This window comes from Ammodytes marinus (genome assembly GCF_949987685.1).
Source record: "Ammodytes marinus genome assembly, chromosome: 8".
In the NCBI taxonomy this organism is placed as follows: Eukaryota; Metazoa; Chordata; class Actinopteri; order Uranoscopiformes; family Ammodytidae; genus Ammodytes; species Ammodytes marinus.
Genome location: NC_137212.1, coordinates 19,709,179 through 19,733,716, shown reverse-complemented (window position 1 = coordinate 19,733,716; position 24,538 = coordinate 19,709,179). Strand labels below are relative to the sequence as shown.

General features: G+C 40.0%; 1 protein-coding gene across 4 annotated transcripts in view; it reads left to right on the top strand.

The window, feature by feature from the left end:
- The window catches only part of rxrgb (retinoid X receptor, gamma b), a 31,964-nt gene extending 8,343 nt beyond the window's left edge, over positions 1-23,621 (top strand). For 2 of the 4 annotated variants that reach the window (XM_080033154.1, XM_080033152.1), the window contains 9 exons: positions 12,690-12,925; positions 16,739-16,883; positions 18,635-18,814; positions 19,862-20,022; positions 20,260-20,389; positions 21,484-21,616; positions 22,066-22,157; positions 22,360-22,465; positions 23,058-23,621. In XM_080033154.1, coding sequence (XP_079889280.1) covers positions 12,690-12,925; positions 16,739-16,883; positions 18,635-18,814; positions 19,862-20,022; positions 20,260-20,389; positions 21,484-21,616; positions 22,066-22,157; positions 22,360-22,465; positions 23,058-23,205 — 1,331 coding nt within the window. In that variant the 3' untranslated portion in view covers positions 23,206-23,621. Of the gene's footprint in view, positions 1-12,689; positions 12,926-16,738; positions 16,884-18,634; positions 18,827-19,861; positions 20,023-20,259; positions 20,390-21,483; positions 21,617-22,065; positions 22,158-22,359; positions 22,466-23,057 lie in introns of all 4 variants that reach the window. The other 2 variants (XM_080033153.1, XM_080033151.1) reach the window with 1 other exon arrangement.
- Positions 23,622-24,538: the final 917 nt, after the last annotated feature.

The following is a 24,538-nucleotide window of genomic DNA, read 5'->3' as shown; positions in this document are numbered from 1 at the left end:
TGTTAAGTGATTAGGTTGTATCAAGCTAAGTTACAGGTTGGGGGGCCATTAAACCACTGCAGAAGAATACTTTTTTGGCTACATACTTATTAAAAGAGCAACACCTCAAACGTTGGAAAAGCATGTAGAAGACATGATGGAAATAATGTATTCCTATTTGTTCTTTCTGAGGTTTCCTCGTCGGTCCACACAGAGCTGGTGTTTTCTACTGATCCTCCTATATTTGACAGGAAGTTTAAGTTACACATTTTTTTTCAGCAAAGTCACCTATTTTAATAGTCTATTTTTTTGTAGTGTGTCACATTTTGCTCTCCTTGATACACCAATGTTTTACCTCAGGCAAGAGTAAACACCTTTTCTATTTTTTATTTTTTTTGCTTTATGTGCATATTCAGTTTTTTTTCTTCTTCTAGTAATCTCCAGTTGGGTCTGTCTTTTGTTTTCAGTTGATTACCCAAAAAAGACTGAATTCCAGTTAGCTACTCAGCTGCTTGTGTAGTCTGGCTGTCTTTCCAGGATCTGGTCATAGGTCCAGAGGTCAGGTCGCCCTGGTCACACTAACTGGCTCCCAGCATGAGATGAGTGACCACGTCTGTATTGTGTGTGTGTGTTTGTTTGTTGACAGTGCATAGATATCTCGCCCTAGCCCTCTGTAACTACAGCCAGATAATACTTCTAGGAACTATTATGAGTCGCCCCCTCAGACAGAGCCAAAACTTGTGTACGATTGGGTCTTTAAGTCCAACTGTTTGTTTGTTGTCCGGGACTGCTTGGTCAACCTTTTTGTTTCGTTTTTTTGTGCAAGCACAATTGTCTTATCTCTTGGTTGGTTAAGTTCCAAACTTTATTTTTTCATCACTTGCAAAACAATCTTTATCTCATCCCTGTCTCAGCCCCGGCCTCCTCATCGATCCCTTTGCTTGCCACGGTGAAAGAGTTGTCCCTTCGGCAAGTCTGCATGTGTTTGTGACAGCAGCAATGGCCTACATATGGGAAATAGAGTATGATGTGTGTGCTTTATGTTCACTAGCTGGAATGACATTTTCATTGGTTTGTTTGAAGCTCCTCCGTAGGGAAACTGTGGAGAGAGGATGAGGGGGGGGGGGGGGGTTAAATTCTCTTATTTTTTTCCTTTTCAGAGAAACTGTGCGAGTTCACTACAGGGCAGAATTGAGGGTCAGAGAAGTTCACTAGCTCAAGTGCTAGTGTTGTCACAGCCGTATGCCTTAATGGGAAAAACATTTCTTGAATGTTTTCAGCAAGAGAAGAAAGACTCCCTAAAACTATTAGCTTCTGCTTTTTTTTTGCTGTTTCAACTCCAACAAGTCAGTCAGAAAATGGAACAGTTGTCGTTGATTTGGAAAGTTTACTGTTAATGTAACAGTAGGGAATATCTTAATTTTCTCTCACAAAATAACCATTTGTAGCTCTTTGAATCACAGCTGTGCATATAAGCAAAGTGGGGCTTTTTCTCAATTTAGGATCTGGGCAGAGAGATCAGGCATGCGTGGTGCTGGGATCATGTGAGCGTTGGGGAGGGAAGCGGGGACAATTCCCTCCCCCTCATCCATCTATCCATCATCTCTTCCATCTATCCATCCTCCATCCTTCCTTCCATCTATCCATCCATCATCCATCCATCCATCCATCCATCCATCCATCCATCCATCCATCCATCCATCCATCCATCCATCCATCCATCCATCCATCCATCCATCCATCCATCCATCCATCCATCCATCCATCCAACCACCCATCCATCCATCCTCTGCTCCCCAACCTTCTATCTGGCTCTATCCCTTTCTCTGTCCCCTCCTCCTCTGCCTCCCACCTTCTTGACAGCTGGCCTGCTGAGCTGCAGATACTTACCCGGGATAAGAGGATTTACTGACACAATTGATCAGACATCAACCTCATTTAGCAAAAGAAATGTTGAATGTTTAGAGGGCTGTGATTTTGTCCTGGTGCGCATAAAAAATGTGCGACTTTTCTCTTTTCCGAAGTGAAAGATCGCAAGTTTGTGTGTGTGTGTGTGTGTGTGCCCTTGAGAAGTGTGTGTGTGTGTGTGTGTGTGTGTGTGTGTGTGTGTGTGTGTGTGTGTGCATATTGGATGAGGGTTAGTGCCAGGCACTCATGAGCCAGATTGGCAGTGAAGAGATTTCTTAATTACATGTCCGCTGTGTCTAATGAGCTCTGCAGGCTGTCCGTCTGAGCACTTTAGGATGGATTCTGTTCGCTGTCATACGGTCACAGCACAGTCGGCCGCAAATATGAACATGTGAGCATGCATTCTTACCACACACAAACACACACACACACGCACATTAACACACAATAAAGAAACAAACACACACACACACACACACACACACACACACACACACACACACACACACACACACACACACACACACAAACACAAACACACAAGACACATGCAGACACACACAAATCTGGTATTAAAGAGATCAATGCACAGGCTGAGGATCCGTCTTCATAGCACCTAATCTGATAGATATTGAGTCTTGTGTTGTTGTTCAGGTTGGATCTGCTTCCTTAACCACCCCCCTCCCCCCCACAACCTCCACTCCCCACTCAATATACACTCCCAGTGCTGCTGTGCTCTCCAGACAGGAGATATTATTAGTTAGCAGTCCATGGACTTATTGAATTACCTCACAGTGGAGCACTCCATCCAGCCACTGCCCAGTAATTAACAGTGAGGGACGTAGAGAGTTTGCGGTCTGTGTTATTTCTTGAAACCTGTTGACACATTCGATCAGTGTGATAATATGTGGCTGTGTCTGTTTGGCTGTTATCCATCACAAACTTTTGATAAATAACGCATCTGGCTTACATTAATGATCATCTTGAGGTTGCAGCAGCTGTTTGATGGTGTTGGCAGTCCTCTGCATAAGGGAAAATGGGTTGTGTTTAAACCGTAGTGGTTCCAGGCTACACACATATACGATATACCGATTTAAGCTTAATGTTTTAACCAGCAGCAACTTTATTATGTGAGGTTCCTTTTTAGTGTATACAGTAAAACAACAATTAATGGTTCATATGAGGAGTTATACATGCAGGTTACAAGTCACATCAGCAAATTAGCCACAAATATTTGGTCTTTCTTTTACCGTTAAGTCTATAAAAAGTGAGAAAGGGGGGCTTCCGGTGATGACGCGCTGAGAGAAAGCTAAAGACAGACGCTCCCGATCAATGCCGCCCTAAAAGTTAAGTTACACCGTGTTTATCGTTAGCTTATAGACTGAAGAATCAAAAAAGTAAATCTTATATCACTCAATTAAAGGTTGACACATCTAAAGTTATAACAGACAAAAATGAAATTGCAGAAGCATTTGCGGCATACTATGAAGAACTGTACAAAGATGAAACAGACAAAACAAACTCGATAAGAATCGAATAATAAAATAAAAAATCTGAAGCATTTACATTTTGTTTTCATGTGTCTAGATCAACTGTAGTTGATCAATCTTTCACAAAAAAAATCTGTATGAGACTTTTTAAGTCAAAAACCATCCAAAGTACTGAATACAGTTGTGTTTTGCATATAGCACATCTGTGTGTTGTTGCTGCTAGGAAAGAGTAATTCAAAAGTGCGTGTGTGTATTGTTTTGATGCTAAAAACAGTTTCAGAATGGGATTGTTAGGTTTCGTTTCTAGGGTTTCATTTTGCCGTATAAGTTAGAAGTTTATCTCCATGTGCTTTGTCCTATTCGGCCTGTGTGTTAAGTTTTGACACAGTGGGACAAAGTCTGCAACATGTGTGTAAGCATTCGGCAAAAACTGTAAGGACATCCTGACAGATTTAATTGATAGTGACCAAACTGGTTTAATCTGTAATAGATTCCTATCTGACAATGTAAGACGTACTCTTAACATAATTGAATTTTCCCAAAAACATAATAAGGATTTACTATTATTAACACTAGACGCGGAAAAAGCTTTTGATAGAGTACTGTGGCCATATATTTTCAAAACAGCAAAAGCTTTTGGATTTCACAGCACTTTCATCTCATGGTTAGAATTAATGTACAAAAACCCAGTTGCTCAAGTGAGAGTCAATGGTACCCTATCAAGACGCTTTCACATTCATAAGGGAACTAGGCAAGGGGACCCAATGTCAGCGTTGATCTTTGCTATGTGTATGGAACCTCTTGCTGAAGCAATCAGGCAACAAGACAACATAAAGGGATTAACTATAGGGCAAGAATGTCATAAATTAGCATTGTATGCAGATGACATTATTTTATATCTTACTTCCCCTGAATACTCACTCCCAAAACTAATGGAAACAATACAAGAATACAGTGACCATTCAGTATACAAAATTAATGAAAATAAATGTGAGTCTATATGCACAGGTAAACAATTGACAGATTACTCTAAAGGAAACCTCAGATTTAAGTGGAACCAAGATGAACTTAAATATTTAGGAATAATAATCCATAAAGTTCACAAAGTTAATTATCAGAATCTAGAGAACAAAATCAAACAGGATCTGAACAGGTGGAAAACTATACCGGACTCTCTTTTTAGTAGAGTAGACACAATTAAAATTATGATACTCCCACAATTCCTTTTCCTTTTTCAGAACCTGCCAACATCAATTCCTTCCCAAAGTTTTAAAAGATGGAATGGCATAATAACTAAGTTTATATGGAATAACAAAAGGAAAAGGGTCAAATTTAAAACATTAATAAAATCAAAAGAACATGGTGGACTAGCACTTTCAGACCTCCAAACCTATTTTCATGCCACACAAATAAATAACATAATGAAATGGACTAATGATAATATTAAAGCAAAGTGGCTTCCGATAGAAAAGGAACAAACTCCATTTTCAATAAAAACATTACCATTCATTGATAGAAAAGATATGACACAACTGAAAGGACAAAACAGATGGATTAACAATACTTTATGTAATTGGAAACACATTTGTAAAAAACATGATATAAATAAGGAATTACTCTATTTTAGAGAAATGGCATGGGATCCAGATTTCAAACCAAACAAAATGGACAGTGTCTTAAGAGTCTGGTCCTTAAAAGGACTACAAATATATTCACAAATAATAACTAAGTATGAAGTAAATTCCTTAGATGATATTTTAAAGAAATATGATTTAGTCCAGTCAAATTTCTACAAATATTTACTACTTAGAAACTATATAAAAACCTTTCAAAAAAGAGCAGGCATTCACGAGCAGCATCCCTTAGTACAATTTATGATTAAAAACTATAATATTGACATCAAGAATACACTTTCCAAAATATATAAAATACTACAAGAAAAGAATGAAACACAAGACACGGTGGCATTGAAGTGGAACTTAGAATTAGGGGGACAGTTAAAAGAAGAGGACTGGGAAAACATTTATAAAACACAGGGAGTACACATGGAAAATATACACAATATTCTTTATCACACCAAAAATACAATCAAAGTTTAGGACATTAAATTCATCAGATTGTTGGAGAAATTGTGGGGAAAATAACGCAGACCATTCACATGCTTTCTACTTTTGCCCATCACTAAAGACCTTCTGGCAACTGATTGCAAATTCTATTATGAACATTTTCCAAATTAACCAGGTACCTGAACCAAAATGTTTAATTTTAGGTGTAACACCGGCTGAACTCATATCAGAAAGAGACAAATACTTATTTAGGATACTTAGGATAGCAGTGTTTAAACAGATAACAAGGAACTGGCTAAAACCTAGTCCACCATCTTTTAAAAACTGGAAGTCAAATGTAAATAATATTTTAGAAATGGAAATAATTACCTATTGAATTAGAAACTTAGAAACTGAGTTTTCGATACGATGGAATAAATGGTTAACATATATGGATTGTAATTAAATATTCTGAAGATAGTCGTGAAGAGCAGGAAGAGTTTAACTCGTGTATATATGTACTTTCTATGTTCCTTTTTTGTGTTTTATTTTTTATTTTTTTTCATATGTAGTATATGTGTACTGATGAATATATTTTGGCCTAGGCATATATGTGGATGTACGTGTACATATATGTATATATATATATATATATATATATATTATATATATATTATTTATCATTACTGTATTTTGTTGTTTTTGTTTTGTTTATTTATCTACTTATTCATTTATTTATATTGTTTACATTTATTTTAAAAAAAATTGTTTGTAGGATGATGTAAATGTAAAAATAACTCATCAGAATACTATATGATCCTACAATATAGTATATATAAAAATAAAAGTCTATAAAAAGTGGTGTAGTGAAAAAGTCCAAAATCTGAAAATAAGGTTTAAAAAATTCTATAAAAGAGCGAAAAACTCTTTTTGTCGTTCCTTTTATGGATTCATTGACCAATGGTTTTAGCACTAGCACACAGTAACACAACCCTTTTCCAGTTATGGTGCCACTACAGTATATCCCTCTACCATGTGCTTAAGTGCACTACACAGTATATTCTGTACGCGATGTATTACACTAAAATCTTCCAAGATAAACTCTTGATTTTAAGATACGATTGTTTAAATCTTTCCATATTATGAGGACTGACCAATAAACAGTGTTTGCAGTGATTTCTGGGAATGATCAGTGTTTCTGAGGGCTACTGCAGATAGGAACTCATTTGAACTTGGTTCAGGAGTTTGGCAACAGGCGACCTTTGATTTGCGGCGCCGGCGGTCAAAGGTGCCCTTCACTGCGCTGTCTGTTTGTTTGCTCTCAAACAGATGCGCGTGTCTCTAGCACTGTGCAGGCTTCACCAAAGAAGGGAGCAGTAGAACTAAATTGGTGTGAATTCTGCATCTTGTGAAGATTTTTTTTTGGTGGGGCTCTCTCTTAACAACCACCAAGTATGTATTAATGGATGTTTCTCCGTTGTGTAACACCTGATAGGCCTGTACATTCCAGAGGCTTTGTGAGATAATTTACATAGAATAGGGATGGAACAGCCGGTTGAGGCGGGTCATTTGAGGATAGGCCCCTTTGAGCTGCTCTCACACACACACACACACACGCACGCACGCACGCACGCACGCACGCACGCACGCACACACACACACACACACACACACACACACACACACACACACACACACACACACACTCCCTTCAAAGCATGCTCAGCTCGCCGGCCATTCCCTTTTAGTCATCCCACCGGCTGACTGTCCATGTGCTATGTTCATGCCCAGTGAAACCATTTTTTTTGTTGTCCCATACGTGCAGGTTATGTGTTAGACAAATGTATGTTATGCTGTAGGAAATTTGCACTTCCACAAGACAGAGCCCAGATAGATTTCAAATAGGACATCTAATGACAGTTAGTATGGATGTCTATTGTCTATACATCTGTTCTGTGCCCAAAAGTCCAAATCCAAAAAAAAACTATTCTTATCGTTAAAACGTTAGGTAGAAAAGCAGAAAACCCTAATGTTTGAAAAGCTGAAACTAGATAAAGTTAATAATTGAGGCCCTGTTCTCACGGTGAAAACGTGACAGTTTTCCCGTTTTTGGTTTAAAAAAAAACCCCGTTCAGACACAATTTATCTGACATCTTCACTCGTACACATGTTTTCAGAGGAAATGGGACGAAATCGCTGTAAGCATGCCATGCCAGCAGTTGGCGGTACGAGGTAGTAGTAGATAGCTTTTCCGGTACAATTTGATGCATAAAACCTTACTGTAACCGAAAATTAATGCCACTAACGTTCATAAAGCAGTTGGTGTAAGCTTGGGGTTACAAGTATTGTAAATGACAAGCTTTCTGTCCTCTTATTTCACCCATTGAACTCGTGAAAATAGAAGACATGCTGGTAGTGAAGGGGCTTTGTGAGCGGCTATCTTTCCTGTTAGGCGTACTTCAAAATAAAAGTCAACTCACGTTTGTCCAGTGAAATGCTATTAATGTTTAGCCAGTGACATGCTTTTACTGTGAAGCCGTAGCCTTAATGCTCCTTTTGTTGAACAGTAACAGTAACTTAACCGCTGCGAACTATGGATAGTGTTTTTTAATGTAGAGAGCCGTGTCCCTGGCATATAGAAGCTACACACGTTTATTTTGCTAGAAAAACTGGCAGAGCACAAATCTTTCCCCAGACAAAGTGGCGCGGCGGTTGCATGGTATCAATAACTTACTAATAGACTCTCCGCTGATCACAGTTATGGTGCCGCGGAGACACCGTGCATGTTATGTTGTCTTCTAACTTTATAACTCGCGTGTGGGTATTTTGACAGCAAATGTTATAGACTATGCATACGTGAAGTGGAGCCGTGACGTCAGCGTTATCAGGGGAAATGGTTTCGGTGTTTACAAGAAACCAAAACCGTTGTGTTTTCCAAAAAATCCTCCCTGGGAGTAGATCTCAAAAACTTGCGGTTTCATGCCTGCGTTTGCTGTTTTCATGTACATGATATAGTGCAACCGCAGGAATTTTTCCGCGTTTGCACAGTTTCGTGTTGCAGTGAGAACAGGGCCTAAGTTTCAATCATTTTCAACTCGTCGATAATCTGCTATTCAATTCCGTATTAGTTTTACGTTCTTGGTCTACTAGTTACTAGCAGCATGGAATGTATTCATTTTTGGGAGGGAGCTGATTTTTATCTCTAAACCGTGCACCGTTGCTTGATTCTACCAATTTCCGGCTTTTTACAACATGAGAAAGTGTAAACACAAAGTTGTACAAAAGGCATAAGCGTTTATGTACTGCTCCAACCTGTGGGTTTAGTTTGAGATGATCAATAGTGCAGTAACAAAATGTTTTTTCTTCAAGTTGCTGTTTGTCTATGGCACCAATCAAACAATCAATCTCAACTGTTTCATATCCCTTCGTGGGAACATTAATCTTGTCATTCTTTATGTCTGAATCAGATCAGAATACTTGTTGGTCTGGATGTTTATCAGAGCCGGTTGGCAAAATTGTTGGCATGAGTTGCAATAGCCCTGTTACTATATCTCCTACTCAGCACTTCTAGAATAGAATAGATCTTTACGAGGCCCAAAGGGAATTTGTCATGCACATAAAGAGAGGGGTCACTGCACAAAATCAGACACAGTACATGCTGTGCAGTGCTCGTCCATTACATAAGCTTGTTATTTAGATGAATTGGCTCACCCAAAAAGTTTGGAATACACTCCCGCCAGTGAGGAATTGAATTCCAAGTTGTACTTTTTTTTTTTTGCTTTAAAGGCTATGCAATCAGGTTTCAAGAGTTTGGTGCTTTTTGAATTGCATTTTATGGCAATAAACATTGCGTATATCCAGTTAGCTCTGCGAGAGGGGGGAGGCCCCAATACATATTTGCCTGGCAGGGATCACTCACGGAGGCCTGGAGAAAGTGGGCGAGTGAGAGAGGGGGTGGCGGCTATAGTCTTGCAACAGGAAGTTGCACAACATCTGTTCCTTGGCATTTAGTGGGGGAATGAATGGCCAGCTGTGTGTTTTAGAGTGTGTCCTCATGCAAAAAAGTGTTGCATCCGAGCAGACAAAATGTGACATCCCTCTTTGTTTCCCAATTCCTTGAAATCCGAACACAACTTTCTTCCATTAGTCAAAGTTTCCTTTTCCCCAATGTATAGTTTATGCTTCTCATATCCAGTGGAGAAACTTTGGGCTCAATCGGTGCCAGAGGTGAAGTGTCAGAGCAACATTTCAAAACGATTGCTAAGTATTTAGCAACTCGTTCTTTCAAAAAAAGCCTGCAAGCTGAAGTCACTTTAGCAAACCTGATAGTGAGAAATAGTCCATACACTATTTATGCATATCACATAAGCAGTGCTTTCTCAGGAGTAGACTGACGCCCGAGAAACACCTCTTTGTAAAAATATAGGAGATGTTCCTGTGACAGCTACAAGCAGAACTTTTTGTCCACGAATTTGATCTCATAGAGTTGGCATTTAGCATTCCCCTTAGATCAAATGAGATAACGTAGCCATACTCTTACTTGTATTCCATATGAAGGAAAGTGCATAGAGCCACATCCAAAAAAGTTAAATATAAAACAAGATATGGGAAATTGAAATAAAGAACCAAATGCGCACTGTAAAAGGAGAGAGTCTTAAGGCATATGTACACAGCATCACGTAACATACATGGAAAAGTACATTTAAACTTCAAAACTAGTTTTTCTTGATAGCTCAGTAGCACACATCACTAGAGGTTAAATTAGGAGTGACACATAGAGCCATTGCCGCAACATACTGTATACTGGCAAGTATAGTGATGACACAAACATATACATCAAGCTGAGGTTTAAAATTGGAACTGTGTAGACCTTTGATTAGAGATCAGTACCTTAAACAAGGCTTAAAGAGGGGGGCAGATTTTGAATGTAGATTCCTGGGTTCCTAATGGTCATAGATCTAAATCCATGCAGTCTCTAAGGATGGGTATTTGTTTGCATTTGCAGAGTGTGGTGTTAGTTTACGAAACATATTTTCACATCATGTAATGCTTAGAATTGAATAATTCTATCATCATAAATTAAAACTAAATGTATTATTTTGAGGAACCTGGAACCAAACGTAAGAACATAATTAGTTTGTAAACAAAACTTGGTGCCCTGCTGCTGTAAAACACAGTGAAACGGTAACTTTTCAGGTAGCTTTCTAACTTAAAACAGTGGTCCGGGGATTAAATTTTACTGTGAGGAAAGTTTTTTCATTCAGTAATCAGAATATACCTTAGAAAATGTTTATTTCTCTTACACACACCAAGTTACACAGTGTACCTTTAACTCATGTTGATGTGAATAGATTAGAGCGGCTCAGGGCCAGACTCTGAAAATGATGAATACAATTGATATTATGTTTAGAAACTTTTAAAATTTGGCGACTCACGAGTGATACAAAAACAAGCTACAAAAGGCATCTCTCAGACAAGTTGATGTCTCCTTTTGGCAGGGATGCAATGAACAGTGCTTGCTGGGCATCCTGTTGAACTAAAAGAAGACAAATATTATGTACCTTGGTTTACATGTCTTTAGAAACTAAAACAGAGGGGCTGTTGATGGCCTGCAGTACATCAAACAGTCACACACACTGACAAACACACGCACACGCACACACACACACACACACACACACACACACACACACACACACACACACACACACACACACACACACACACACACACACACACACACACACACACACACACACACACATGCAAACAGAAGTTTGACATTTAACTAAGAACAGTGGCACTGGACCCATGTGTCACACTGCTTTTGAGTCTGTGTTTGTGTGTGTACGTATTTGTGTGTAAACTGTAAAGGTGGATGGGGGGATGGTGCACTGACCCACAAGCAGAAGCTTTTGAGTTCCGTGAGCGTTGAGATTAGTCCACATGTTGCAGAAGGGTGGCATGTCACTCCACATCAGTAACATTTTGTTCAATAAAACCCAGTTTTTTCCATTTTCTCTTGAGTCATTCACCTTACAGAGGAGAAGCGCCTATTGCATCCGTCCCAAATCAGAACAAGCTGCGTCAGCCTGTGGCATTTCTTCGCGTCCGTCCGTTATGCGTAAAGTACATGACGTCGGTCCTTACATGCACATGCTGTGTGTGTGTGTGTTTGTATGTTGGTATTTGTGATTTGCGTTGATGATGAAAGGATGTCCTCAAAGCTAAAGTACATGCATGAAATTACACACCACACCCTGTTGCCCAGATGACTGACAGCTTTTGTAAGTAGGTCATCTATGTAAATGCCAGCCTGTCAGTTTACATCAGCGGATGCAAAGCAAAGTCAGCACCCTGTGACCAAAGTCAGGCCGGCTTCACTCTGAGCAGCACTATTTACACAACAGTAACTCCATATTATTGCACTGTATATCAATATATTCCCCACATTTGTTGGGCTTAATTAATTAATTTAGTATTTAAGCTCATGGTTTTGGTCCACTACTTTTAAAGTTGTCTTTCCACTGCTCACAGCCTTTTTGTCCAGCCACAACAGGCAGCTGTTTTATAAGCTTAAAAGCTCTGTCAAACCCACTGCACAGTAAATGACCAGCACCAAACAGAGTATTGATAAAGGTAGCGACGAGCTGATCGAGAATTTATTAGTGAACACTCCGTTGTTTTTTTCAAAAGAGTGATGGGTAAAGCAGGGTGAAAAAGGAGAATAAGTAATTGTACACACATAGGTTATGCCTTTAAATATGACCTCACATGGCAAATTGTTAAATCAGCTAGCCATGCCACGCACTCGCCTGAAGACATGTGGGGATAGAGCCTTTGCCGCTTTGGCACCCAGACTCTGGAATGCTCTGCCAACATTAGGTTTGCTGTTTTAAGGGTCAATTGAAGACTCACTTGTTTAGGCTAGCATTTGGGTAACTTCTGTCTTTTATATGTACTTATACTTATTTTATCTGTTGTGTTTTTTAATTCATTTTATTCTTAGACGTATTCTTTTATTATACTTTTCTTTTCTATGCACATTGTAAAGCACTTTGTGTGACCCTGTCTGTGAAAAGCGCTATATAAATACATTTTACTTACTTACTAACTGCCCACAATTGAAGATTCATAGGCCTTCTCAAAGACAGGACTTGCTATAATAGATTCATTCGATTGTGTTCCTTATCAACTGAGTAAATCTTTTCAGGATCTTAGTTGCATCTCTCTTTACACTCCCTTTCTTCTCCTCCTCCTACTCCAGACTCTACAGGGCCAATGAGCACAGCCCACAGCCACCCCCCTCCCATGGGTGGCATGGTGGGCCACCCGTCAGTCATCAGCAGCTCCCGGCCCTTACCGTCCCCCATGTCCAACCTGGGCTCGCCAATGAACGGCCTGGCCTCGCCATACCCGGTCATCACATCTTCTCTGGGCTCGCCATCCGTATCGCTGCCGTCCACGCCTATTATGAACTTTGGACAACTCCACAGTCCACAGGTAAAGAATTGTGTCTGTGTTTTTTCGATGGTCACCAGATAGATATGATGGACATGAAAGGCTTGCTTTTCAACCTTTAAAGGTGCTCCAAGGAACTTTCAGTTTGTGTTCATTCTTGCACCCCCTTCGGACAAAGGCGGTAGTGTTTTTACTCCGCCAGCTGTTGTTCCTGGGTGAGCGTACCCATGACAAAGGCATTAAGAAAAAACTATATCAAAATAGCATTCTTTGCAGCGATGGTCTTGTTTGCTGTTACATGTTTTTCATAACCGTCAGAGGAAAAATTTGAATGTTTCAGAAATAAACATTAAAAAGTTCCTTTTCTTGAGTAAAATATACTTTTGCGCTTAAAATGAAGAGACAGCTCATGTGATGTTCGCAATTTAATTTTTCACGGCTCGCGTGAAGAATAGGCTCAAACTGAAACACAGCTGATTAAGCTGTGTATCAGCTGGGTGTCAGTTCGGCGCAGTTCAGCACCAAACTGACACGGGGACAGTATTGACGGTCCCGTTGGGAAGAACAATAAAAACACACACTTCATGCAAAGCGCAGCGTGAACCTGTTGGCACTGTAGGCTACGGGAGACGCTCCTCTCCATCTGATCGCTGATCCGCACGCGTCATTATCAAATGTAATATTTTCGCTCGGGGCTCCCGGTCAAACCACAACTAATCTTCCTAACAATGGCGACAACAACACTTTCCCATAATGTGAAGCTGATGGCGATTTATTAAAAAAGAAAAGAAAGAAAAGGCGCAGTGCTTCCTGCAATTGGGTCGGATCGAGTCCGGCCAAATTCACACCACAAACGAACTGCAGCAGAGTGCGTTTTGAAGCGCATCAAGACCACCTCTTCAGCTGGGTCTCGGAGCGTTTGTTTGGTCCGCCCCCGAGTGCGATTGCTGTATTCACACCTGTCTGAAAGATGCGCACCGAAGGTGGAAGTGCACCTGAGTTCGTTTCAACCGAACTAAACACAGCATGTGTGAATACACCCTTAATTGGACAAGACCGCTCAACATGATCTTTCTATTACTTGCTTCCCTCTCCTAAGCTTCATCAGCAGAGCTACATATTTTACTACCTTTGGCAAAATCAGTCTACAGTTTAACTATCTTGCTCTTTGGTCCACCATGTGCTCTCATTCCTTGAGGTTGAAGGTTAGCCATATCCAATGTGTTTGGCTGGCATACCTTGGCTTTCCTCTTGGTCCCCTAGCCTTTGACTGACCTTTAAACTTATGGCCCTAAAGGTCATCCCTGAGTTCGGTGTTACCGCCGTCATGCGAAGGGACTTAAGACGCAGTCCGACTATTAGCCCTTGAATGGATTACTGAGAGAAAGGACTAGGAGAAAAAGCCCCATTTTCTGTGGATTTCTCTGCTCTTTCAGACAGTTTCTCCTGATTTGTCCACACTCTCTTCTCCTGTCACTTTTCTCTTTAGCTTTTTTTGCTGTGAGGTTGCAAGTGTTGCATATTTTAGATTAAATAAATTATAGAAACAGAAACACCTGTAATACTGCCCTTTTTACTGTCTGCCACAAATCAGAGAGAGAGAGAGAGCTAATGTAGCCGCTTTTTTTGAAGTTGGCTCATGGTTGAGCCACCAACCCAACAGGGCTCATTGCTTTGATGATCGGCCGCACGTCAACACACATGTACACGCACTGAGTGCTTCATAGGCTGGATGCAGGCCATCGCTGCAGGGCACAGCAGACAATGATATACATTGGTTCAATCACAGTATAGATCTGTGCCCTCTGGGGACAGTCAGTGTTCACACAATTGTATGGTGGCTGAAACCGTCTTTTCACTGCTCGCCAACAGCTGCTGACCAAGCCACCACCGGGCCATTGTGTCACCTAACATCTTATACTATTTTCACGGGTGAACCGAAGTTCGTTTGCTGTCCTGAGCTGACATGAAGTATTGAAGCATATGGAAAGTCAGCTAAAGAGAAAAACATTAAAAGCTCAGATTCGATATTCATTTAAGTTGTGTTGCATATTATGTAGTGTCAGTCAGTTTGAGATAGCTAGGCTTTCCACTGAAGTCAATTCATTTGTCTATTATTTAAAAAAAAACAAATACAAAATGCCTGTTTTGTCCAACCACCATCTATAATAATAATAATAATTTAGTTTAAGATCAAGAAAAGCACAAGCTAGAACCAGTGTGCGATATTTTTAATTCAAAATGACTTAAATTAATAATCCATTATCAGAAAGGTTTTTCTGTCAGTCAACTATCTGAGACATGAAAGACTTTCTCTACTGGGATATGTACAGTAGGCTATGTCTAGCCCGTTAAGGGCCCAAGTAAACCTGTATGATGCAACGTGTTCTACATACCGTGTGTGTTGTATAAAGAATGTATGATGCATCAATAATCCATACACAGCGCTTGTAACCCTTTTTCTATACCAGTGTGTTGTCCGTCTGAAAAAGGAATGCATGTCTGAACAACTGTTTGAATTCACCACAAGGCTTTTTCTTTTCAAAACCATGCATGTGTAAAATGAATTATTTGTCAAACGTGTGTTGAATGGTGCACTCAGGAGGAATAACTGGCCTCGCATCAGCAAGTAGCCCACACGGAGGGCTGACTGCTCATTTAAGTGGGACTGTCTGCCTTTGGGGCCTCTACAGTGGGAGAAGGTGGCGGGCGTTGCGGAGAACTCAACGAAGAACTGAATAAGAATTCTCTTATGTATACGCTCGTCTGCTGTGAGGTCACGGGCCTGAATCTGCTCTGCCATTAGAGGACACTCGGAAAAGAGCACACATTGTAAATAAGTGATTGGGAGAGCCTGAGGTGACAGTGGGGGGAAAGATGTCCTATATGTCCTGCTGCGTCAAATATATGTAGGACAGGAGGGCACATGTCGGTCAGCCTTGTTGTTTTCCACTTGGATTGCAGAGGTTTGCAACACAAAAAACAACTAAACAAACAAAAATGTGCAACACAAATATGCATCTCACAGCATGCTGCTCGTCAGCAGGAGAGGGTCAAAGGGCTCAGAGGTGATAAGAGCGAGACAGATATGTTGCAGGCAAAGGAGGACCGGACTTGTTGCTGAGTCTCGCCCCACGTTTAGTCAGCTCCATTTGAGCGGTGGGGATTGCCAGTTATTTTAACCTCATAGGACTGTTCATACCTTTATGTCTCAGGGGGCTCTTTGAGGTCACATGTGAGATGTATCAATGCCTCATCGCACTAGAGTCACTTTTATTTAGGTCTAAATGTTGTGGACCCACCTACGAGTGTGAGTATTTAAACAAAATATATATACAGTATGAGAAGCTGATGATTAATGAAACACACATTAATGATTAATGATACATTGGCATAAACAATTGTTGTTTAGAAGTCTTAAAGTCTCAACAGCACCTTTGGAGTGCCCTCTGCTGTTTGTGTGTGAGAACTGCGCGTTCTGCACACGTGACTCCTCTCGAAACGCCTCTCCCTGTCAACAAACATTAAAAAACCTGTATGACAAGCCTCAGACTGACAGACAGCAGTCTCAGCGCCACCCACCAACCGAGCATGTGATCGCACCCTGAGACACTTTCACAATAAAGTGTGTGGGTGGGGAGAGGAAAGAAAGAAAGAAAAAACAGCATGGGTGAGCGGAAGACAAAATGAGCAAAAATAGGGGAAGGGGGAGAGTGTCATGAGACGGCCGAGCACTATTCACTCTTACTTCCCCTCTGCTTCCTCCTCTGCTGTCTGTGTTCCGTTTAGTTTTGGCCGACTCAGCTTCAACTCTTTGTCTCTGTTCTCCCTTCTGTCTTGCTGTTCTCCCTTTAGATGAATTCTATGAACAGTGTCAGCAGCTCAGAGGACATCAAGCCTCCGCCGGGCCTACAGAACCTGGGAAACATCAACTACCAGTGTACAAGCCCCGGGGGAATGTCAAAGCACATCTGTTCCATTTGTGGGGACCGCTCCTCAGGTAATGTTAGAGTGTGAGATGGAGGAGAGGGAAGAGTAAACACATGTACACTCCCACTCACAGTGTACATCGCATCTCGGCAAAGACAGTTCAGAGTGGTCAATTTTAAGGTGACTTACTAGGCATATTGTCAGGTTGACTTGTCCAATGTTGATTTGCTCTTTGAAAATTTTGTCTGTAAAACTCTGAAAGTTATAGACATACTTGCACAAAACACCCCAAAACAAGTCAGAGAAGACAATGCAGGATTAGCTGATCAAAAAAGGATGAAAAAGTAATCTTCAGATTCTAGAACATATTTAAGGACAGGCTTTGTATTCTAATTATTAAATAAATAGGCTTAGACATGCCCTATTATTTAGCATTGTTAACAGAAATAATAAACAATAATCTGTGTGCTTTGTTTACCGTTGTTGAGAAGCTAACTAATCTCCCAATATTTCTAACGAGTTTGAATCTTTTTTTGTTCAGTAATTGGAAAAATTACTTAAAAATCAGTTTTGATTCAACTCAACCACCTTCAGACTTGCTGCACCGATATAGGTGTTAAAGTTAAACATCAGTTTTGGTGCTGCTTGTTCTCGGTGCTATTTTTGATACAGTGTGGCCCATAAAAAACTTCTTGGCTGGAAAAGTGAATAGGATATCTGCCACAGTGCCCAGTTGTTCCAGATCATATCTCAAAGACATATCTGTTGACACCATTTGTGACAGGGAGTCCCTCAGGGATCGATTCTCGGGCCACTATTAATCAAGCTGTAAATGCCGCCTCTAGCTCAAATCACACAATAACATTGCTTCTGACAGCTACACAGGCCACACTCCTCTCAGATTTACTTAGCTCTCTCCATGACTTCCTCTATGAATGATAAGATCAAGTCAATGGCTGAATGCAAATGCATGTTTAAATAAAGACAAGCTGTAATAAGACTGCCACACAACTTCAGCTCATTTAAAACACCGCTGCCAGAGAGAGCCTGAGCACAGTACTCTCTCTAAATCTGTACAGTTACTCATAGAATATAATAAAATACTACTGCTTTTGATTTATAAATGACTCATTAAGCTTGGCCCAAAATACATTTATCATCTAGTTCAGAAATTGAGTCAGACTAATATAAAGTAATAATGCTTTTAACCACTATGCTGCCCACAGTTAGAACCAACTTCCTCATGAAAAACTGTGCCTTTAATTAGTTTTTATTTTTATTTCCCCTCTAGTATTTGGGGCAGTTGTGAACTACTGCTACTACAACTACATTCAAACCTTCTGATCTATTCTATTTCATTTTGATTTCATGTTATGTATTAGATTTCAATGTATTTTTTTTTATTCAATTATTTCTCAATTCATTTATTCCCTTTTCTTTCTTTTTATTTTATTTTTTTAAATCAGCTTACAACTACTGGTTCTACAACTAATATTAGGCTACTGTAACTGCATTCAAACTTCCTGGTAGATTCTATTTATACTTCATTCGTCATTTCATGTTATGTACTTTATTTAATTTTAATTTTAATTTTGTTTTCTAGTTTCTATTGCCTAACGCCTATGTAAAATGCTTTGAATTGCCTCTCTTTTTAAAAGTGCTCTAGAAATAACGCTGCCTTCCCTTTACATTTTTGCTGTTTCTTGGATCCTAAAATTTCTGTTTTATATTTGCTGTTTACAAAAGTATTGTCATTGTGCAGTATAGTGCAATGCGCTTTAAATTGTGATTCCAACGATTTGCTTAAATACACATCTACAGGAAAGCACTATGGCGTGTACAGCTGCGAGGGATGCAAAGGCTTCTTCAAGAGAACCGTCCGTAAAGATCTAACATACACGTGTCGAGACTGCAAGGAGTGCCTGATTGACAAGCGCCAGCGAAACCGCTGCCAATACTGTCGTTACCAGAAGTGCCTGGCCATGGGCATGAAGAGAGAAGGTATGTGTGCATGTGTGAGATGCTTAAGGATTTAATAATAATGGATAGGATTTATATAGCGCTTTATTCCCTAAGGACTCAAAGCACTTTACAGGGTTGCAGGTTCCATTCATTCACACACAGCCATACCGGTGGCAGACTGACGGAAACGTGGCTGCCATTCCGCGCCAACGGCCCCTCCGACCACCACCTCAAACATAAAGCAATCATACACATTTACACGAGGCAAGGTGGGTGAAGTTTCTTGCCCAAGGACACAACAACCATGTTGTGTGCCGGGCGGGTATCGAACCGCCAACCCTTTGATTATTGGCCAACCCGCTCTACCAACTGAGCCATGGTATATGCCTTGGCTTGTTTTTTTATCCTGTACCTGACAAAACTATCATTAAAAATGTATGTTGTGGGGATAAGCATCATTCCGCCCTGCAGAAATGTATTTGAAATTTGAAATTCTCCAAGATTCCAAAAATACTAAACATGTCCAGCTGAACTATGTATGACACACGATACACATCTTTAAGCATACTGTATGTGTGCTGTAATGGTGCAGAGGTAAAAATTGTGTTTTGGAATTATTTTTATTTCCCTCAATTCACACTAAGCATGTAAGAGCTGGAATAAGCTAATACTAAAAGGATCAGTGATGATCAGTGAAACTACTTGATTTAATATTGTTGCTCAAGGACATTAAAGGAAAAAATTCAGTTTGTAGTTCAAACCATTGATTATTCAACCAATGGAAATATTGAAGATAAAACATAGATTCTTTGTAGCTTTTCTTAAGTAATTTAAATTTTGTTTTAAAACAAATAACTTTTATACATCCTCCTCATTAGGAAGATATCAAACAGGGCCTTAGGCAATTGCGATGTCATTCCTTTTTACATTTCAAACGGTAGAGCTGAAAAGTCTCTTTCAGTGTTCTCCAGTGCTTGAGTAAATAGTAGGGATGTTATGGCTTTGCTGATATCTGTAGCCCATGACAATAAGTATGGGGTGTTTGACCTTAAATGTGTATGTTTGTGTGTGTGGGTGTGTGCGCAGCGGTGCAGGAGGAGAGGCAGCGTGGGAAGGAGCGGGGAGAGAGCGAGGTGGAATCTAGCAGCAGTTACAATGAGGAAATGCCCGTGGACAAGATCCTGGATGCTGAGGTGGCCGTGGAGCCCAAAACAGAGACGTACAGCGACGGTAGCCCCAGCAACTCGGTTAGCATTACAAGTATACTATACTTGATTGGGCCAAGCCTATGAACTATTTATCACTGTTTTCATCATGAGCCTGAGGTGGCACTGAACAGATGGGGGAACCACTATGTACAATAGAATGTGTTGCTTTATATCACGTTGGCCAAGCGTTTTGCTAATGTGAGGCTGAATGATAAAATATTGTCAGTGTAAGTCTACATGATGTATGAAACGTTTTCTCTCCTTGTTCCTCTCCAGACCAACGACCCTGTCACTAATATCTGCCAAGCAGCAGACAAGCAGCTGTTTACCTTGGTGGAGTGGGCCAAAAGAATCCCGCACTTCTCCGAACTCCCCTTAGATGACCAGGTCATCCTATTACGAGCAGGTAGACACAACACACACACACACACACACACACACACACACACACACACACACACACACACACACACACACACACACACACACACACACACACACACACACACACACACACACACACACACACACAATGTATATTACTAAGCATTTTCCTTATAAGTGTTATTTTGTGTTTGTATTATTTTAACATGTTCAATAAATTGACTAATAAAAAAATATTTAAAAAATCCCATGAATGCTACAAAAGTGTGATCACATCTATATGTACACGGAGGATATGAACACCATTGATAAAAAAACAAACATACACATGCATATATTTCCTAACCACAGTAAACTGGCCTTTCTACAACCAGTTGCCCTCATGGCAAAGTTATTCAGGCAGTCAGTCCATTTAAGTCTTTCACATTTGCTCAACACTTATTTGCTATATATCTAGTTTAATGGAGCAGTGTGACACCAAATATAACTGGACTACTTGCCTAGTCCCCACAGTGCGGTTTGCAGCCGCTCCATGGCTGACCTCTGCTGGTGAGAGATTTCACACACATGCTCGGATGAGGATGTGAAAAAGCCATGCAGTGGACCTCATAAGAATCTTTGTGGCTTTAAGAAAACCGGTGGATGGTTGACAAATGACGGCTGTGATGTCATATATCACCCATTCACACTTTCACAGTGTGTAATATGACATCATCAAGAAAGTTCTAGAAAATTCTACAAAGTTTTAGAATGCAACACTCCCTAGGTAACCCCACCCCTTTCGAATAATAACAGAAGCTAAAGTGGCCTTCAAGGACAAGAACAATTCTAAATTCTAAACAATGCACCTGATGACATTCCAACCATGACACTTCCAACATGGCGGCGCCCATGCCTTGGTCCATGGTATGGAGTAATACGGAGATATATGAGACCCTTTCTAAGGGAAAAAGAATCAGCTATTATACACTAAATTAAATGTACTTATGGATATTATAATTATTTTCTACCAAGTCTGCTATGAATTCTACACACTGCAGGTTTATTTAGGAAGACTTTAAGGAAGGGATGAGGAGGTCATCATTGTTTGTTCTTTTGTTTTGTTTTTGAATCCAGGCTGGAACGAGCTTCTTATCGCCTCATTCTCCCATCGCTCAGTCACAGTAAAGGATGGCATCCTGTTGGCGACAGGCCTCCACGTGCATAGAAGCAGCGCCCACAGTGCTGGAGTGGGCTCCATCTTTGACAGGTGTGTAGGCTTAGAAGATAAGGCCAGATTTAGCGCTTTTTTTCCCTTTTATTTTTTTCTTCTAATGTGCCTTTGATGTTCCTTTCGTATTCTGGTAGTGTCAACTACTATCATTATGAAGTGAAAATGCGAGTAAAACGTGAGGCGTTGGTATTAATCAACAACTCTTATCAGCTTAGTATGGAGCAGTATGAAAATGTCAAGTCACAATTATCTTGTCTCAATTATTTTGATTCACAATATTTATCTTGATAATGGTCAAAATATTCTTACAACTCTTAACTCCTTGAAATGGCTCTAAAAAGTACTGGAATGAATAGACTTTACATTTTGTTGAATGCAATTTTGCTTAATTAATCAACCTTGGAATACACCCTGGAGTATTGGTTTGTAAAGAGACCTTTAATGTCAAAACTCTTATACCGTCTCATCCACTTGACCTCCTGCAGAGTCCTGACGGAGTTGGTATCCAAAATGAAAGATATGCACATGGATAAGACAGAGCTTGGCTGCCTGCGAGCCATCGTCCTCTTCAACCCAGGTCAGTTTATTCTCAGCTCACTGTTCATTTGTATACAGTTTCCAAAAAAAAAGCAAGACCACTGTTTATTTCGATCATGATAAGCCAATGATGGAATAGGTGGAGATGTGTAATGTTTGGCCTGACTGTGTGTGTGTGTGTGTGTGTGTGTGTGTGTGTGTGTGTGTGTGTGTGTGTGTGTGTGTGTGTTTGTTTGTTTCAGACGCAAAAGGTCTTTCGAACCCACAAGAGGTTGAGGGACTGAGGGAAAAAGTTTACGCCTCGTTGGAATCGTACACGAAACAGAAATACCCCGACCAGCCTGGCAGGTAGGAGAGGCCTCACATTACAGCATAAACTAATATCAAACAAGCTTAGTTTAATCGCTGCTTTAGTGCATAGCGATGAAAATTGCTCCTATAAGTTCAACAGTACAGCATTACTGTAGATGTACAAAATGGAAAACTTAGTAAAGCAGCTTAGCATTAGTTAACATTAGCATTAGTAAAATATATCTAAAATATTGTCAGTAAAAGTCCACATTATCAGGGGGAGTGTTAGAGTAAGGATGCATTCAAATGTATTCAAATACACGATTGTATGATTAACTCAAGAGGAATGCATCACATTGTATGCATTGTTGCTGTTGCATGGTGTGCTAATATCTTGATCCACAAAGTAACTTGTAACTTTAGTATGTAGGTTTGAATGCAGCGCAATCAAAAACCTCTCTGAGTGTGAAGTCTTATTAAACGGAAATAGAAGATGACACACAGCAAAAGTTAGCTTTTAATAATTTAGTAGCAACTTGTTTAATGGGTAAATGCTACAATTCTAGAGATTTTGGATGGCAAACCCCGACAGTGACTTTCTACATAATAGAAAAAATTATGACGCCCGCTATTTCCTTCTTTCCGGCAGGTTTGCCAAGCTGCTGCTCCGCCTGCCCGCCCTGCGCTCAATTGGCCTCAAGTGTCTGGAGCATCTGTTCTTCTTCAAACTGATCGGGGACACGCCTATCGACACCTTCCTGATGGAGATGCTGGAGGCTCCTCACCAGATCACATGACACCAGTCCCCCCTCCCCCTTTCCCCCGTGTATATACTCCCACATTGTCAGCGGTATGAAGATGGAATAAAAGAAAAAAGACTTGATTCAAATTGTAAAACAGCATATTTTGTACCTAGCAAAGCATTGTAATTAAAAAAAATAAAAAAGTATTTTGAGGTTGTGGGGCCAGCCGAGTGGTGAGTGGCAGAGACGATCGAGTACACTGTTGTCAAAATGAATTCTAATAGAACTGTTAACAGATTTCTTTTGTAAATAGATAATTTCAGGTGTCTGTTTTAAAGCAACCCAATGCAATTTGAAGAAAAAAAGAAGAGAGAATCATATTTTATTCAAAGAGGAATTGTATAAAAAAAACAGAAACCATCCTTGCATTTCTTAAAACACATTTGAGAATTCTTACAGAATAAAGTTATTTAAAAATGTACCTGAAATGTGTTGTTATTCTCCTTATTAGAAAAATGTATGATAAATATGCCTCTCAGTGTACAGTGGAATGTAGTTGTGTTTTTGAAGCCAGTGCAAAAATGGTTTAATTGATGGATGTTTTGCACCCGATTTCTAAAAAAGTTGTTGTTGTTTTATGTGGTTGTCTCAGAGTTTCAGCAAACTGAAACTCTGAGACAACACAAGGGAATCTCTTTAAGGTTGTCTCTCCGCAAGGCAGGATGCCATAAAGCTTGGTGGAGAAAATGTCTAATATATTATGAAAACAAAATTCAAACACATTTCTGAAAAACTGAGCAAAAAGTGTAATCAGCTCAACTTAATATTTATCTATACCAGTTAATTTTCCTCTTTTTTTTAAAGCTTATTTTTCATTCTAGCATTTCATGAATACGAGCAGAAAAATGTTCTGTTCTTAGTGCAAATTGAACTTTAAATCAGTGCTGGCTGAAACCACTGTTGTCCATTCTTTATATGGCCTAGCCACCAGATGGCGCCCACAGAGTGAAAACACTGGCAAGATGGACGCAGCCTCTCTTAGCATGTTTCATATCCGTCATATCGGATTCCTGTATCCTCATCTGCATGGTTCCAGTCTGTTACAGAGCTTACATGCATCAACATCACAAAGATATGCGCTGGTGCTGGTATAACATGGGAATATAAATGTTAACATCTGCAAAAACAATAAAGAACAACCTACCAAAATATAAATCAGCCAGGCCGATAATGCTGACTTATATTCGCCTATCACAGATATATCAGTGCCACTGTAGCTGTTGATTTGCTGATAATGAGAAGAAATTTCAGTACTCTACAGAAATGTCAAAAGTTGTGTATGAGGTATTGTAGAGTTTCTTTTTGAATAAAGAAAGGAAGAAAATTG